The following is a 16,473-nucleotide window of genomic DNA, read 5'->3' as shown; positions in this document are numbered from 1 at the left end:
TTATAGCTTCAGGTTGGTTTACAATTTTAGGAAGGCAGGAGAAGTTAGACCCAGAGCTACTTTGGGGGGGGGCAACTGTTTTATATGACCTTTAATCATTCTCTTGTATTTCATAAATTGCAAATTAAATTTATGAAATGCAAGAATAGGATTTTATGTTGAAGATACAGTATAGCCACAGTCAGTTGCCATTGATTGATTGGAGTTGCCAGATAATCCCTAAATTATTCATTCTTTTGAGACTGTCCATAAAATGCAGTTTGGGCTAAGAAAGATGACTATCTCCATCTATTTGCAGAATGGTTGTACTTGAATTAAGGTTAAATTTTGTGTGCCTAAGAACAACTCAGGATCTTTATGGCAATGAGGGCTTCTGCTAAGGCATGGCTTAGTGAAAATATCTCTGTGAATGAGCAGAAATGGCAACCACTCTGTAGAATGAAAGAATGGTAACTAGAGAAATTATTCAAAGGTCTCCAGAGGAGAGAATAGGAAATGGCCCATGAGTGTTCTGAACGGCAGCTCTTCATCAGGAGCCTTTAAAATAGTGGTCTCCAGTGGGTTTGAGCGCCAAGAGCCATTTGCTCTCATTTTGATATCCTATGAAATGTATCCTCATAACTAGAGGCAATTTGTAGAAATAAATCCAGGCAATTATTATTCAGCCTGAGAAAGAATAAAGGAGGACTTAAGGTAATTTTCCACTTCTTAAGGCTTTTCTCTCTACAAAAAAGAGAAAAAAACCCATCTAGACCAGCTGCTAGCATCAACATGTGTGGGGATTTTAAAAATAGATGTTTGAACGTCATTCTTTAAATTGAACCTAATTTCCAGTTTGACTGATCCAAATGGCAAAATCATTTGAGACCATCTGTCCAATTTGATTGTATTCACTTGAGATTCCATGTCAAAGTTTATATGCACAGCAAGTCTATTTATATTTAGTAACAAATAAGTATAAAGCTTAATCCCAAGAGACATTTTGATAGTTAAGCCTCTGTCATGGCAATAAAATTATACAAGGAAGTATAGTAGGCAAAGAATTTTTTTTTTAAAAAAAACACCATGTTAGAAATTGTCTAAATTACACATTTACTTACAGTTGAATGTTTTCCAGAAGTGGAAATTAAATAGGTTCTTTTTTAAAAGCTCAAGGTGATTGTCTAGTTATAATCTATTATTTAAATCAATACCTTATATTGTATCTGAACTTCAGTACAGTGTGATATAAATTATAGTAATGTAGATTCCATAGGTTTGATGAATGATTTTTATTTGTAATCTGTGATAATCTAAATATAATTTATTTTTGACCTAGCATTTTCTGCAAACTCAGCCAACTGTTGCTTATTAATCAAACATGCTTAAATAAACCATGGGTTGGCAGGATGCATGAGCACCAACCAGTATGAAATCAATGCATAGATTTCCATTTAAAATGAAATCGCTTTGCTAGATTCACACACACGCGCACACACACACATCCCCTTTAGAAAACATCATATTTAAACAAATGAAAGACAATTAAGTGCAGGGCAAATGTGCCGTTAAGTCAGTAGGAAATTAGGGTTTAGGATTAGGGTTCAGTCTGTTCTAAATGGAATTGCTCTAAAGGGCAAATTCACAGAATGGAACTCTTCTTTGACCACTAGCTGTTTCTGGATTCAGTTGATTACCCTGACAAGAAATGCATTTTGCAAAACTATGCCTAGGGCTGTGATGGCGAACTTATGGCACGCGTGCCACAGGTGGCACGCAGAGCCATATCTGAAGGCACACAAGCATTGTCCTAGTTCAGCTCCAGCGCGCATGTGCGCACCGGCCACCTGATTTTCGGGCCTTCTGGGCCCACCGGATGTCGGGAAAAAGACTGTTTCTGGCCTCCGGAGAGCCTCCGGGGAGGGGATGGGGAAGGCTCCCCAGGCTCCAAGAAAGCCTCTAGAGCCTGGGGAGAGCGAAAAACAGTCCTACTGGGCCCACTGTGCCATCATGTGCCAAAAGTGGGGGGACGTGTGAGGGGAGGTGTCGCACGCAAATGCTTGGGGGGGCGGGGCACATTGAATTATGGGTGTGGGCACACATGCACGCAACACCCCCACACGACCCCCACTTTTGGCATGTGATGGCAAAAAGGTTAGCCATCAGTGGCCTAGGGTGTCATCTGTAACTGTTTCTGAAGTCATCAGATATCACAAGGGTTACCCATACTACTGTGATGCACTTCGTATGGGTATATCCATGAAGAGTGATTGGAATCCTTGATTAGGGCGAAGTACTGCAGCTAGGCTGCTAATAAAGTAAAGGGATCATGTCAGCATTGAGAAGGAACTACCTCTTCCACTTGTTACAATCACCGACACGGATTCCCTAGGTACATGAGAGAGGAGCCTAACCCAACCCTAACCCTATTCCTAACCCTATGATGTTCCTGAGCCACTGAAAGTTGTGCTCAGAAGTCACATTTAGCCCACATTCTTCTGCCTTTAGGAAATGGGAGAGAACCTTCCTTTCCACCTAGGCCATTTCAGTTCCAAATACTTCACGGTGACTTTAGCTCTTGTTCTGATCACATTGTTTGTTTGTTAGACTAAGATCCCACTGTTCAACGTAGTTGTTTTGGGTGTCCTGCAGGGATAATATCACTTGAAATGGTGATGCTGTTCCAACTTTACTAATTGCTCTCATGCTATCATTTATTCAGAGGGAATTAGAAATATGCTCTCTATTCTATCTTCCTAGCAATTAACGCTCCAGAGCATCTTTTTACAGGGAAGAGTAATATGCCAATATTTTAATAAGCAATCTGAAAGTGCAGTTACTGAAAGTATGTGCGAATTAAATATGTCATTTTCACCCAGTAGTTTTGGCACTTCTGATGTTTCTAAGACAACAGATAATGTGTGGAAATTATGTTGCATTTTAAAATTGTTTCTGCATTAGGGCATTCTTAAACTCATCCTTTGTATAGTTTGAGTGCACATCACCTTTCCACATAATGCATCAAAAGTAGAAATGCAGCAAATGCAGCAAATGCAGCTTTTTAAGTCCTGCAAGTTGACAACAATGTAACTAAGTAATATTTGTTGATTATGAAGTTCATGGAAAAAGTCAGCCTTTCAATAGACAACACGGTTGCAGAGATGGCGAAGATTTCAGCATATCTAAAAGATCGGACACAAGAGACTTATGTATGGGAGTGGAAAAAGTGGATAGATTATGTGCAGAATAAATATCAAACTAGGAAATATCAGATAGCTTTTAACTGAATGTATTATATAGGGATAGAATAATTGAATTTTGTGAAGATTTGAATAATATACAGGGGGTGGAGGGGTTCAAGTTTTATAAAATGTGATTTTGATTTGGATTATATTTTGTGGAAGTTCTGGGGAGAGGGGAGGGTTGGGGGGTTAGGGAGGGTTAGGGGGGACAGGGAGGGTTGGGGAGGGAAACTGGGGAGAAAATGTATTTGTAAAACTTTTTCAATAAAAAAAAATAGACAACACGGGACAGGAGCAAATAGAATTAGAGCAGGAATATGTCTTATAATTAGGGAGATTATCCATCTGATTCACTCTTGTCGACGTTACTCGGCAATAGATTCAAGATTTCAAACAAACATTTTTTTAGGGTTCCCTGGAGAAGGAAAGGACATCTTGCATTCAAGCAACCGTTCAGCTCTTCCTTTTGCACGATGTGATTGCTCACCTCATTCTCAAACTGTTCTCCTTGTTGAATCTCTTGGGGATAGCCATCAATCAAGAATCCCTTCGAATTTTCCATATTGGTAAGTATAGCTTCTTTTAAGAGCTCCGTGACAATATCCTTAATTGAAGAATGCAAAATAGTTTGGTTTAACATCTGGTCTGAAAGCTGAAGTGCCTTAGAATGAGACATAACCTAATATGTTCTTATTCCAAGTATCTTGTGCACTCATGAGCATATACTATTTTACCATATTTACCTATTGAAGGCACTCCAAAATTCCTATCATTACTGACTCTTAACTTAAGACATTTTACAACTAGGAAAATGCTAGAAAATGTGGGGAAAAGGCAGTGCTCCCTTGAGAGCTAATTATTTTAAGTACTGGAGCACATTACGAAGCATATGTCTTGCAAATATATTCAATTGAAGGAGCCTTTTAAAAAAGGTCTCAATGAGAGCAGCAAAGATGCCTATGTTGTTGGGCTTCACTTACTGCCTTGCTTTCTTTAAAAAACAACAGGTAGTTTTGAGTTAATACATATTGTTCTTCAAACAAATTTCTGGAGAAATTTTTAATATTATCCAATCAAGCTTCTTCCTTCTCTCCTCCCACACACATACCCATTGTAGAGATTATACTAATTTTGGAATCATATCTTACCCCTGATAAAATTTCACCACTCTCGGTTATATCTCTGATGCTCTTACTCCTTCCAGATGCTGTCTCATTTTGGATCAGATCTTCTACAGACAGATGCATGAATCCATACTTTTGTGCTAATTTCTCACACTGGGTTGCTTTGCCAGAGCCTGGGCCACCTTTATAAGTAAGTATAAATTCTCAAATTAGAGAGAGAATAACTGACTCATCATAGACAAAAATGATCATAGGAGATACCAGTTAAACATCACAAAAGCATACCAATTAAATGGTGGTAGGAGTAGATTATAATATCTAGACTGAGCAGCGCAGAATCCATAATGAAGTCTCTTTCATTTCTAAATTATTATTATATCAATGTTTTTCATATACAATGGCCCAGTCATTAACTGAGATGGGAAGCCATGAAAATAGATAGATAGATAGATAGATAGATAGATAGATAGATAGATAGATAGATAGATAGATAGATAGATAGATATAGATATAAATATAGGTTTTAAAATGGAAATATTGCCCAACTAATCTTATCTGCAGAGTTTTAAGGGTGCTCGTTAAAAATTAATTCCCAAACAAGCCGCAATGACTTATCAACTACCCATGTAATAAAAAGGCAAGAGAAGAAAGAAAATGACCAATTTCCTATAAGAAAATTCTTTTTCCAACCTAATCCAATCTTAACTAAAAGTGAAGGTAGAAAACAAAATTTATAAATGGTTTTTACAAAATATATTACCATCAGTCCAAATTACCATTGTATATGGAATACAGGTAGTCCTCAGCTTTCAACCATAATTGAGCCCAAAATTTCTGTTGCTAAGCAAGACAGTTGTTAAGTGAGTTTTGCCCCATTTTATGACTTCTATTGCCATAGTTGTTAAGTGAATCACTGCAGCTGTTAAGTTAGTTAAATGAATCTGGGCTTCCCCATTGACTTTGCTTGTCAGAATGTTGCATACGGTGATCACATGACCCCAGGATATTGCAGCCATCATAAATATGAATCAATTGCCAAGCATCCGAATTTTGATCACGTGTCCATGGGGTTGCTACAGCAGTCATAAGTGTGATAAACAGACATGTCACTTTCTTCAATGGCGATGTTAACTTTGAACAGACACTAAATGAATGATTGTAATTTGAGATTATCCATATTTATTCATCCATCCATCCATCCATTTATTTTTAAACCACCAACTCTCTGTGTGATTTACAAGAAACCATGCCATGCCTAAAGTATGACTACAATAAACGGGCGATGGCTCACCCGTTAAAGACCCTCAGATGGAGAGCTGAAAGCCTGGGTTCGAGACCCGAGCTTCACATAATGGGATGACCTTCCATTATTTGCCCCAGCATCTGCCCACCTAGCAGTTTGAAACCACGCAAATGCAAATAGATTAATAGGTACCACTTCAGCCGGAAAGTAACACAGTACGCCTCTCACTTATAGTCATGGTGGCCACATGACCATGGAAATTGTCTTCAGACAAAACTGGCTCCCTCAGCCAAGAAACAGAGATGAGCATTGTGCCCTAGAGTTGGACACGACTGATGGGGAATCCTTTAACTTTTTACACCTAAAATGATACCATTCCAAAACTTCATAGCATGAAAATAACAAGTTAGAGAATGATTCATCCACCATATGAATAAGACTGGGAATCAGACCTCTGGTAAGTACCTGAGCTGAAAGGTTTTTTCCCCCCAAATTCTTTTGGGAAAGATATAAGGAGTGGTGATACAGGGACTCTACCAAACAATTTTCAATTTATAAGTAATATGTTTTAGGATACACTTGGGCAGAGGTTTCTGAGTTTATTATTATTTTTATAGACCCTCAGCACACTGGAGATAGGTAGGATTTTTCTTTGATAAAGGGGGAATCTGTAGCTATGAATTATTTACACAACAGTTGCTGGAAGCCTTAACAATCTGAGAACCAACTCTTAAAGAGGCAGTGCTACAGAAACAAGAAGAATCCTTGAATGGGTGTCACCAAACCTTTGAAGTTTAAATTTTATTCCCTAAATTAAATATTGTAAAGTCTGAAATCTAAGCCTACCAACTCATTTAAGGAAATTGTTAATTAGTAATTAATAATAGGAACTGAAAACTATTAGGACTTTGCCCAACATCCAAATAGAAAATGCAAATTTGTTATTTATTGATTTATTCTAATCAATATTATACAACTGGCATGTCCAATCTGTCACCCATAAGCTGCATGCAGCCCTGGACAGTAATGTGGCCCCATAAGATCGTAAACTTTTAATATTATTATGCGATAAATTATATACTGTAAGTTAACTATATTATATATATGTATACATCGCTCAAGACAATTCCTCTCCACTCAATTCAGTCCAGGCAAGCCAAAATGTTGGATGCCCATGTGATACAAAGAATTAAACTAGACATTTTCTCAGAAGAAGAAAAAAAATTAAACAGAAAAAAAGTGTAGAGAATTATTGAGAAGTGAGAAGTGTTAAGAGAAATGGTACAGAGTAGGGTCTCCCAACCTTAGCTAGTTAAAGATGCACGGACTTCAACTTCTAGAACTTCCATTCTGGATGGGGAATTATGGGAGTTAAAGTCCACACATCTTAAAGGGACCAGGTTTGGGAAACTCTGATGTAGAGCAAGTGTTGGCACTTGGCAACCAATAAGGCACCCCCTAAAATAGCTACAAGCTTCCCAAATTCCAAAGAGAGGGGTTTTTTTTAAAAAAAAACAAAAACAATTTTTAAGGAGATATACGTAGGTATGTCACTTCACAAGGATTCTTCATGCATCTTCATGAGAACTCAGAGTGGATTGTTTATCTCCTTTTGAATTCAATTTATCTCCTAGGTTCCTAAGGAAACATTTTTTTCAGTCTGTAGCTCATGACCTCTCTGTGAACTAGTTAAGAGGCTGCTTTCTTAACTGATAACAAAGATACGTCCAGGTGATTAGAATGTGAATCTCTGGTTCTAAACCTATTAGTACAAATGAGTTCCTCCTTCCATATGTAAAGCTTTTCATCTTAATTAATTAGTTCAGAGATCTTTCAGGTCAAAGAATTGGGGGGGGGGAGATGATTTTTTTACTGTTTACATTTCCTTTCAAGAGACAAATCAGCAGGCATAGGCATATATTTTCTCTAGGTTGTATCAAACCTAGAGAATCTATCCAAAGGTGTCATTATTAATGCTCCCTGTAATAATCCAGTAAAATTGCAAAACTAAACAATAAAAGCTGAAATTTTGTAATTAAAAGCTTTACTGAAATCCATCAGGAGCCAGTTCCAAATATGCACGAACAGGATCAGAGGACACATAAGCAGAAAAGGGATTATCCTGCAAACAAAATTATCCTTCCTCAATACATATGTAACAGGATATCTGAAATTCTGTATTATTATTATTACAGTTTGTTGCATGGTCACCCATGTTATTAGACTGTTGAGTCCTTCCCAAGATTCTGGGACAGGCAATGTTGTTCTTTGATGTTTTATCATATTATTATAGAGTGGAAGGAGTGGAAGAATCTGGGGCGGGAGGGTGGAGTTCAAAGAGAGATCAACCTAGAATCTCCACCTAGCCACAAGAGAGCTAAACCCAACCCCTCTTGAATTCTGTTGACTCTTACCTAATTCCTAGCAGGTGCTAACTGTTAGTTGAGAATAATCCTGTGCACAGGTGTGAATAGCAATAAATCACTTTAATTTAACCTTCATGTGTGGATCTGATCTTTCACAACTGACAATTACAAAATTATGTTTTAACAACTACCACATTGATATCATTAAAAATAGCCTTCTCATAACTTTCCACATTATAGATTACTTGCAAACAACTACACTCTACCACATTTTCACTGGCTAGCAAGATAGCTTTTGTGAGGAGAATTGCCCCTGACTTCAAGCCAGTGTTTTTCTATTGTTAAGATCAGGGATGCCAAACTCACGGCCAGGGGCCAGATGCGTCACGCGCTGGCTAAGCCCACACCCATTTAGGAAAGGGGGAAAAAGTCATGATACATCACATGACGATGCCATGACGACTCAAGTTTGATACCCCTGGTCAAGATCATCCATTTGATTTTGGACAGGTTCTCCTCATGAGTAGGCAGGGAAAACTACTGTTTTTACAATTAATTTATGATGAAGTGGCTGAATTTGGGATTACATCAAGATCACACTCCCAAAGCATCCTTTACAAATGTTAAACTTGACTTATATCTTAAATTACTTTTTTTGGATTTTCTTTTTTTACATTTTGGAGAGATTGATTCTTTGTAGTGGCAAAAATTTCACTGTATTCATCTTGTAAGTTTCCATCTCCTTATGTCACAAAAGAGTATGGATTGTATAGTTTTTGGAAAGTTAATTATGGAATAGGAGCCAGAAGAATTTAGAATTATAGTTATTTAGTTTATTTATTTATTAGTTATGTATATATTTTACTTAGAATTATTTAGAAGATATTTTCTCACGGGAAAATGGAAATTGCTTTTCTTTATTTAATGATAAGGAAACCTTTAAGACTGGATACTCGATCCCAAAGATAAAAAAAATACAACAGAAATCTTTGATTATCTTTCAGTGAGGTTTTTCAACAGAATGGATAACATGCTTGCTAACATTGTCAGAGTAAAGTTTTTCTAATAAAGTTGGAAGCAATAAATATGCTAGAATGAATACCCATGAAATTAATTTGAATTTGAATTTAATATAAATAAATCTGAGGGGATGACTCATTCCCTAATGGAGATGAACAAATAATAAATCAGGAAATTGATTTGGACTTTTTGTTTTTCTTCTGAATATTCAAAACAGCTTTGCTAAGATTTAGAAGGACTTTTTTAGAAGTGACAAAAATGGATAAATTTTACATTGATAAAAAGAAATCCATTAACGTTCTGAAGGATTTTCGCTTTGAAATGCAGTTGAGTAGAAAAGTGCTTCTGAGTCATTTTTAACAGGGTTAAGAATAATTTTAATTTTAAATTATTTTTGGTTTTTTCAACCAGGGTTAAAAGGAAAAAAAATAGTGTATTTGGTTAGTCATAGTAAACTTTTGCTGACAGAAAATGATTGATGTAGCAATTGGACCTTGTTTTACTTATCTAAGAGAATATTGGGGAAAAGAGAGATTGTGGTTTATTTAGAGACAGCAATAAACTATTAAAATTATTTTACCTTCTGGAATGAAGGGGGAAGTTACTTTTTTTTTCCTTTCCCCCCTTTTTTCTGTTTTACCCCAATTCTTTCTATAAATGTTATTTGTAGCTTTTGTTGTTTTCATTGAGTTTTATTCCTGTCATTTATAATGTTTAATAAAGTTATTTTGGGAAAAAAAACCCAAGGGTGTGAGTTGCTGTTGTCAATATGATCCTGAATTTGGACTCTTTCAGCTCTTTAGAAACTAACTTGTTTGCACTTAACTTGTAACAGTCACATCAAATTGAATTTTTATTATGGTGATAGACCATTATAGAAAGAATAAAATGCAAATAGTAATTTTAAAACTTAAAAAAATACCTTATAACAGCAAAACTTTTAAGAATTTCTAAAACCTAGACAAAAAATACTTTATTTTCAAATTGATTGACAAAAAAATATCTATTGCCTGGGCATGAAGAAAAAAAAATACTGATGTGTATTCTTGATGTTGATATCTTTTCTTAAACAGTAAGGAAAGTTCAGTTTAGATTTGTATCCCATCCAAATTCTTGACAGAAAACACTGGTTAACAATAAATTAAAAACTTACGTTCTATTTTTTTTTAAGGAAAAATTAAATTTCTTCTTTCTCCTGTACCAGCAGGCAGTGATTGTTACACCAATATAATTTCATAGTGGATCACATAATACTATTTGCATAGATTCCGGCTTTGGTTGGTCTTTATTGCTAGGGACACTTGGACAATGGCTACCTGACAGGCCTTCATAGTGTACTCATCTTTGTTGCCTAAACTCTTTCTTGTCTTCACTCTTAGGGCCTTCAATTAGGACTTGAACTAGCTTTGATTTAGTGTGAATTATTTTTTTGTATCTCTGGTCAGGAAGAAACTCTTTTGGATTAAGACCTTCAGTAATGTACTACTATATGCTTTTTCAGCCTAGTACCCTGAATAAGAGGAATTGCAGCCATATGAAAAAAAAAATGGATGTGGATTCAGAATTCTATATATTTGTTAAAAAAAGACAGGATAGGGAAGGAGAATAGCATTAATGCTTTTCCTTCTGTCACTCTATTCATTTTTTATCATCCTTACAGAAACTGCTTTTTCTGATTGGGGAATAAAGGCAAATTCAGAGACTATATATCCCAATGCTTTTTTTAAAACCCAAGTCACCTTTCAAAACATATGCTGCAATCAATAAAGCAAATATAAAGACATGGCCCTGGGAGATGGCTCTGTGGTGAAAATAGGGACAGCTTTCACATAACCCCATTAACCAAATAAAGTTCTACTTATTCACCGTTCATCTTTTCATATGAGTAAGCAGCAGCTATCTGTGCAAAAAAAATCCAGTTTTCTATCATCATTTGACATTATTTTTCTTTCAATCCACCAGTCCTTGATTTTAAGACTAAATGAGCATAAACACCTTGAGGATAGATTTATGCAGCTAAAAAAGTAAAGATATTAACAAATCCTATGCTGTGCAAAAGCTTTGTCTTGGCATTTTTGTAATCCAGATAATTACATTTACAGAGACAATTTTTCCCCTCGCATTTGTTTAGAAAGTACAATGGGGAAAATTATCTTTACACTAAAAAAAATAAATAGGATCATGTCTAAAAATTCGAACTAGCATTGTATTCTGCTCACATTTCTCAGCTTGGATGCAATCAAGACGAGTAGGGTTTTCACTTAGAGTTAAAGTGATGCTATATTTTACCTAAATTTTCTTGGCATAGTACTACAATTCCTGGCACTCATATTCACTGAAGAGGAAAGATGGAATTAATTACAAAAGTTGATCTTTATTTTGTACTCTCATCTGGTAAAGTCATCTAGTGTGACTTTATTACTATTACAAGCATTTTATTTAGGGATGAGGACAAACCACCAACATTTTTCTCTTTGATACAGTGTCTTTTTTACATGCAGGTATAAATCAGAGAAAGGAGGAGTATTAGGTATCTTTTCCATCTTGAGTTATTTATTTAAAAAAAACAATAAAGGAGGGATATAAATAAAATATAATAAAATAAACTACATTAATGGAGCACTGAATCTCCATGTTTTCCAGTGTGCTAGTTATTGTGAGGTATTGTCATTTATAGACTACTTTTTAAAGCATAGCTGTTGCCTCTGAGTCATTATTGACTGCTTCAGTTCCTGATCTCTTAAGAATTGGAAAAGCAGCAGCCGAAAGACGGGAACATTTTCTGAACAGACTTGTGCACAGCAACCTGTTCTTTCAAACAAACTAGTCAGACAAACCACTTCAGGTTTTAAACAAAGACCTTTCCAAATACTCTGCTGGTTATTTCCAAAAGCGTCATGGAAGCCCCTCAGAAATGATCTGGAAAAAATTTTCTTTGCATTCGGTAGAATATATTAATTTATCTGGAGAATTATAAAATCATGATGTTGCAAGCACAGCTGCATATGAAAGGGGCAGAGCTTATGTCACTTTTATTAAAAAAAAAACCTCCGGTCCTAGGGTTGTCTCTGATGCCACTTATTTAAAAAGTTAACTTATTAAATTTAATACAACATTCTTATCAAAGGGATGGTTATTTTTCAGAATTGTGCAGAAGTCTGAAAGCATCTGGGCTATTTTAATAACAGAAGATGAGGTCTGAAGCACTTGTTCCAATCCTCTCTGAAGTATGCACTGCCCTATTCTCTGTACGCTTCCAGCAAATTATTGTAGCGAAACACAAGATGTATCAATCAAGGGATCTGGCTGAAGGAACAAATTGGATTGGGAAGATATTCAGTCTAAACATACTGGCTATCTGTGCAAAAAAACAAAAACAAAGCAAAACCCAGTTTCCTATTATCATTTGACATTATTTCTCCATCCACCAGTCCTTGAATTTAAGATTAAATGGGCATAAATACTTTCAGGGTAGATTTATGCAGCTGAAAAGCTAGGTTGTTGTTGTTTTTTTTAAAAAAAATAACTCTCGCTAATTCAGCCTCAATCCAATGATGTCACAATCATTGCTTTGTCTTCTGTGGCTCCTCACTTGCTTCTCTGACACTAATCCCACTCTTTAGTGATATTAGTTAAAGAAATCAGATAAATCAAGTGTTTCTCCACTGCTGAATTTGGGCAATTCCAGGGACAACAGCAAAGCATGGGGGGAGGGGGGGTGTTAATGTACAGTAACATTAATAATATGAGATTATTAAAGATATGTTCTCCTACTCCCTTGGGTTTATAGATTTATTCATTTTTGATTGTTATAGATAGATACGGAGTTTTGAACTGTTGTTGTGCTGTAAGCCTCCCAGTCACATATTTGTGAGATGGGTAGCTATGTAAATATGCTAGTATATAAATAAATTAATTAAAAGGCCCATTGTCATGTGTTAAGAGAATTATGAATGAAACCGTTGCTTCCTGAAGAGTAATACAGGTAGTCTGCACTTAACAATGGTAATTGGGACTGACAACTCTTTTGTTAAGTGTTGCGGTCATAAAGCGCAACAACAAGTGACTGTGCTGGCGGGAATTGCCTTGTTAGGTGAATCCCACTCAGTCACAAGTCCCACAGTCAGATGGTCACCTGCCTTCTGGAATCTTCTCCCACCAGAAACAAAGTTAGCTACATCTCTTTCCATATTCTGCAAGACCTGGCTTTGCAATCAGGCCTGGCAATCTCAGAGGACTGGGGAGATTTTGCAATTGTTCCCTTACTGTGATTAACAATATCCTCTCCTACCTCATGTGTTTTGTTTTATAGTTTTTGTAGTTTTTAATGATGACTTTTCATCTATTTATTGGTTTTCTTTTTAATTAACTGTTGCACCCAGAGTCATGCTTGTGAGATGGGTAGCTGTATAAATGATTGATAGGAAGAGTTAGATAGATAGATGATATAGGATATATAGATATATAGATAGATAGATAGATAGATAGATAGATAGATAGATAGATAGATATGGATGGATGGATGACAGATGATAGATAGATGGTAGATAGATATGATAGTGATAGAGATTGACTTTTGACCTCCTGCTGGCTTCCCCAATGACTTTGTTGGAAGCCGGCAGTGAAAATCACAAAGAGCACCTCTGTATGCATGTGATGCTGCAACAATCATAAATGCAAACTGGGTGCCAAGTGCCTGAATCATGATCATGTGACTGCAGCACCATTGTGATGGCCACAACTCAGAGGAACAGTTCCCCCATTCAGGTTTCAAACAGTCACTGAATGAGTGACTGCTGAATGAGGCCCATCTGTGTATTCTTCCAAATATTGAGAGTTTGAACCCTGACCATCTGTTTCCAATAAAATAATTTATTTTGTTCTAGACAGTGAAAAAAATTTTTTTGTCAGATGTTTATTAACTCTTCTATTGCAGTCATTGTTTTTTTAAAATGCTGCACATTCTCCTTTATGTTATGTGCCTGATTGCCATAGCAACTTCTCCACAGTTTTAGGAGTTTGCATGAATTCTAGAATTGCAAAAAGATTAATTAGCTCCAAACATGATTAACAACTGAGAAGAATTCAACACTGATGCGTGTTTTCATCCTGTTCCTATCACTTCAGATTGAGAATGAAGCTTCTCAGGATTCCCCTGGTTATATATTGAAGATTTATTCTTTTTCTCCCAAAAAGGATTATTTATGTTACTGATGACTTGCAGAATCAGGTGATTCTATCCATGTGTGACTAAATCACTAGAGAACTCAAGAGTTGTAATATTCTTATGCATGTTACCAGATGATGAATAATGAACAAGAGTCCTATATTATTAACTGCCAAAGAGCTCTTGCTTTCTTGAGGCTTGGTTCAAATGTGTAGAGAAGCTACCAAGTTAATTGATATTCACAACTTTTTTTTCCTGAGTAATATGGTTCTCTCATTTTGCCCCCTCTTTCATGATTCACAAGCAATCCCAACTGCAATATTTGCTAAGTACTCCAGGTAACACAATGTAGAAAGAAAAAGAGCACTTTAGGGTTGTTTGCTTACACTCACACACATGCACAAATATTGACATAAATATATGTTTGTGGATGAGTATGTATACGTATATTATTACCAATCTACCATATTTTTCAGAGTATAAGACGCACCTTTTTCCCCCCTAAAAGGGGGTGAGAATTTAGGTGCATTTTATACACAGAATGTAGCCCCACCCACCCACTGGCCCCCGCCTCGCAGCAGTTACCTCCTTTCAAGCAAACAGCAAGAAAAAACAGCTCCTTTCAGCTTCAGGACAGCCTAATTAGCACAAGTTGATTGGATCGGCCTCCCAACTCTCAGCTGATTTGCTCTCAGCTGTTTTGGGCAGGGCTCTGCTGCTTGCTGCAAAGAGGTAAATTGCTGGAGCAGATTTTTTTTTTTCCCTTGTGCTAATCAAGCTATGCTGAAAACGAAAGTAAAGCAGGCTGTTTGCTGCAACGAGGCAAAATTGCTCAGAGGCAGAGGGAGATTTCTTTTTCTTGTTTTCCTCACCAAAAAAGGTAGGTGCGTCTTATACTCCGGTGTGTCTTATACTCTGAAAAATACGGTAAATCATTCCACGTCAGGATTAAAGCCTCATCATTGAAGATTTTGGACCATAATGTATCATACTATCCTAGAGCAGTTCGGTTGAAACATCCATGAACCAACCTGCTCTGGTACATTATGGTCCAAAGTCTACAGTGAAGAGGCTTTAATCCTGACATGTAATGATTTAGATTGGTAATAATAATGTGTATACAAACCCATCCAAAAAACATATAATTATGTCAATACTTTTTCCCAATCTAGGAATGAGACAGTATGACTGGCCCAAAATCACCCAGGTAGTTTCTATTTGAAAGGGAGGACTCAAAATATTTCCCCACTCCTAGTCCAGCACCGTACTCACAGGATCATACTGCTTGTCATGTATATCTACATATATGTCTTGGGCAGGAAAAAACTACTCTAAACATCTACTAATTTGGATATTAATTAAATATCCCTATTAGTAATTATCATGTTTCTTCTTTACAGTGTTACATATTTTTCTGATAAATTTTCTGATACTTTTTTTTAATCAACTATCTCTGTGATGTTTTATTCTCAATGGTTCTGATCCTGGCAAATCTAAAAAAGACACCGTATTTATTCATTAGTACTCATCCAAAGATTTATTGTATGTATAAAACAAGTATGTCTGGTCATGTCTTTTATTACTCACCAAGTACAAAAATTATGTTTGATTTCTTCAGGTCTTCTGTAAAATCTAAATTAAAATGAAAATAGTTTTAAACAATTGTAGTAAGCAAAACATACATAATGTTGTAAAATCTATCACAGTGGTTCTCAACCTGTGGTCCGCAGATCGTTGAGGGGGGATATATGATTTCATCACAAGCAGTCTGCGAAGGCTTGAAGAAATATTATTATTTAAATCTTGAGTTAAGTCTTGGGGGTCTGTGGCCATGATCCATGGCCACATAAGGTATTTAAAGAGTGTCCGTGGTGAAGAAAAGGTTGAGAACCACTAATCTATCATATTAAACTTACAATATGATCATGTGTGTCTCTACAAGGAAAAAATACTGAAACTTGTGTTCACTAAAATTTGTGGAGTACTTGGTGCTCTCTGAGCTTGATTGTTTTCTTGCAGATGTTTCATTACCCAACTATGTAATATCATCAGTGTTAAGTGTGGGATTCATTCCCTGTCTATATCCAATAGTTTGTTCTTCTAGTTTTGGTGGGAATGTGAGTTTCTTCTTGGGAATTCCTTGATTAAGATATTTTCTGCTTAACTGTTTGCTTCTTACACAGCTCCTCATGTGGGAGACTGGATTGTTACTTTGGTAATGGAGCACTTGGTTAGTGTGGGTTGTTTTCGAAAGACCTGTGTTTCTAATTTGCCATCATTTCTTCTGAAAAAGAACATTACTCAGAACAGTACAAATCACTGCAGCAATCCA

General features: G+C 36.2%; 1 protein-coding gene across 1 annotated transcript in view; it reads right to left on the bottom strand.

Moving 5' to 3' along the window:
* The window catches only part of AK5 (adenylate kinase 5), a 112,058-nt gene that overhangs the window by 7,348 nt on the left and 88,237 nt on the right, over positions 1–16,473 (bottom strand). The window contains exons 10-12 of the mRNA XM_034437029.3: positions 15,729–15,773; positions 4,370–4,527; positions 3,709–3,825 (exon numbers count right to left, since the gene is read on the bottom strand). Coding sequence (XP_034292920.2) covers positions 3,709–3,825; positions 4,370–4,527; positions 15,729–15,773 — 320 coding nt within the window. The remainder of the gene's footprint in view (positions 1–3,708; positions 3,826–4,369; positions 4,528–15,728; positions 15,774–16,473) is intronic.

This window comes from Pantherophis guttatus, chromosome 3 (genome assembly GCF_059756535.1).
Source record: "Pantherophis guttatus breed Tessera chromosome 3, ASM5975653v1, whole genome shotgun sequence".
Lineage (NCBI taxonomy): Eukaryota > Metazoa > Chordata > Lepidosauria > Squamata > Colubridae > Pantherophis > Pantherophis guttatus.
Note: the sequence above shows the minus strand (reverse complement) of the source record. Positions and strands in the feature narration are given on the sequence as shown.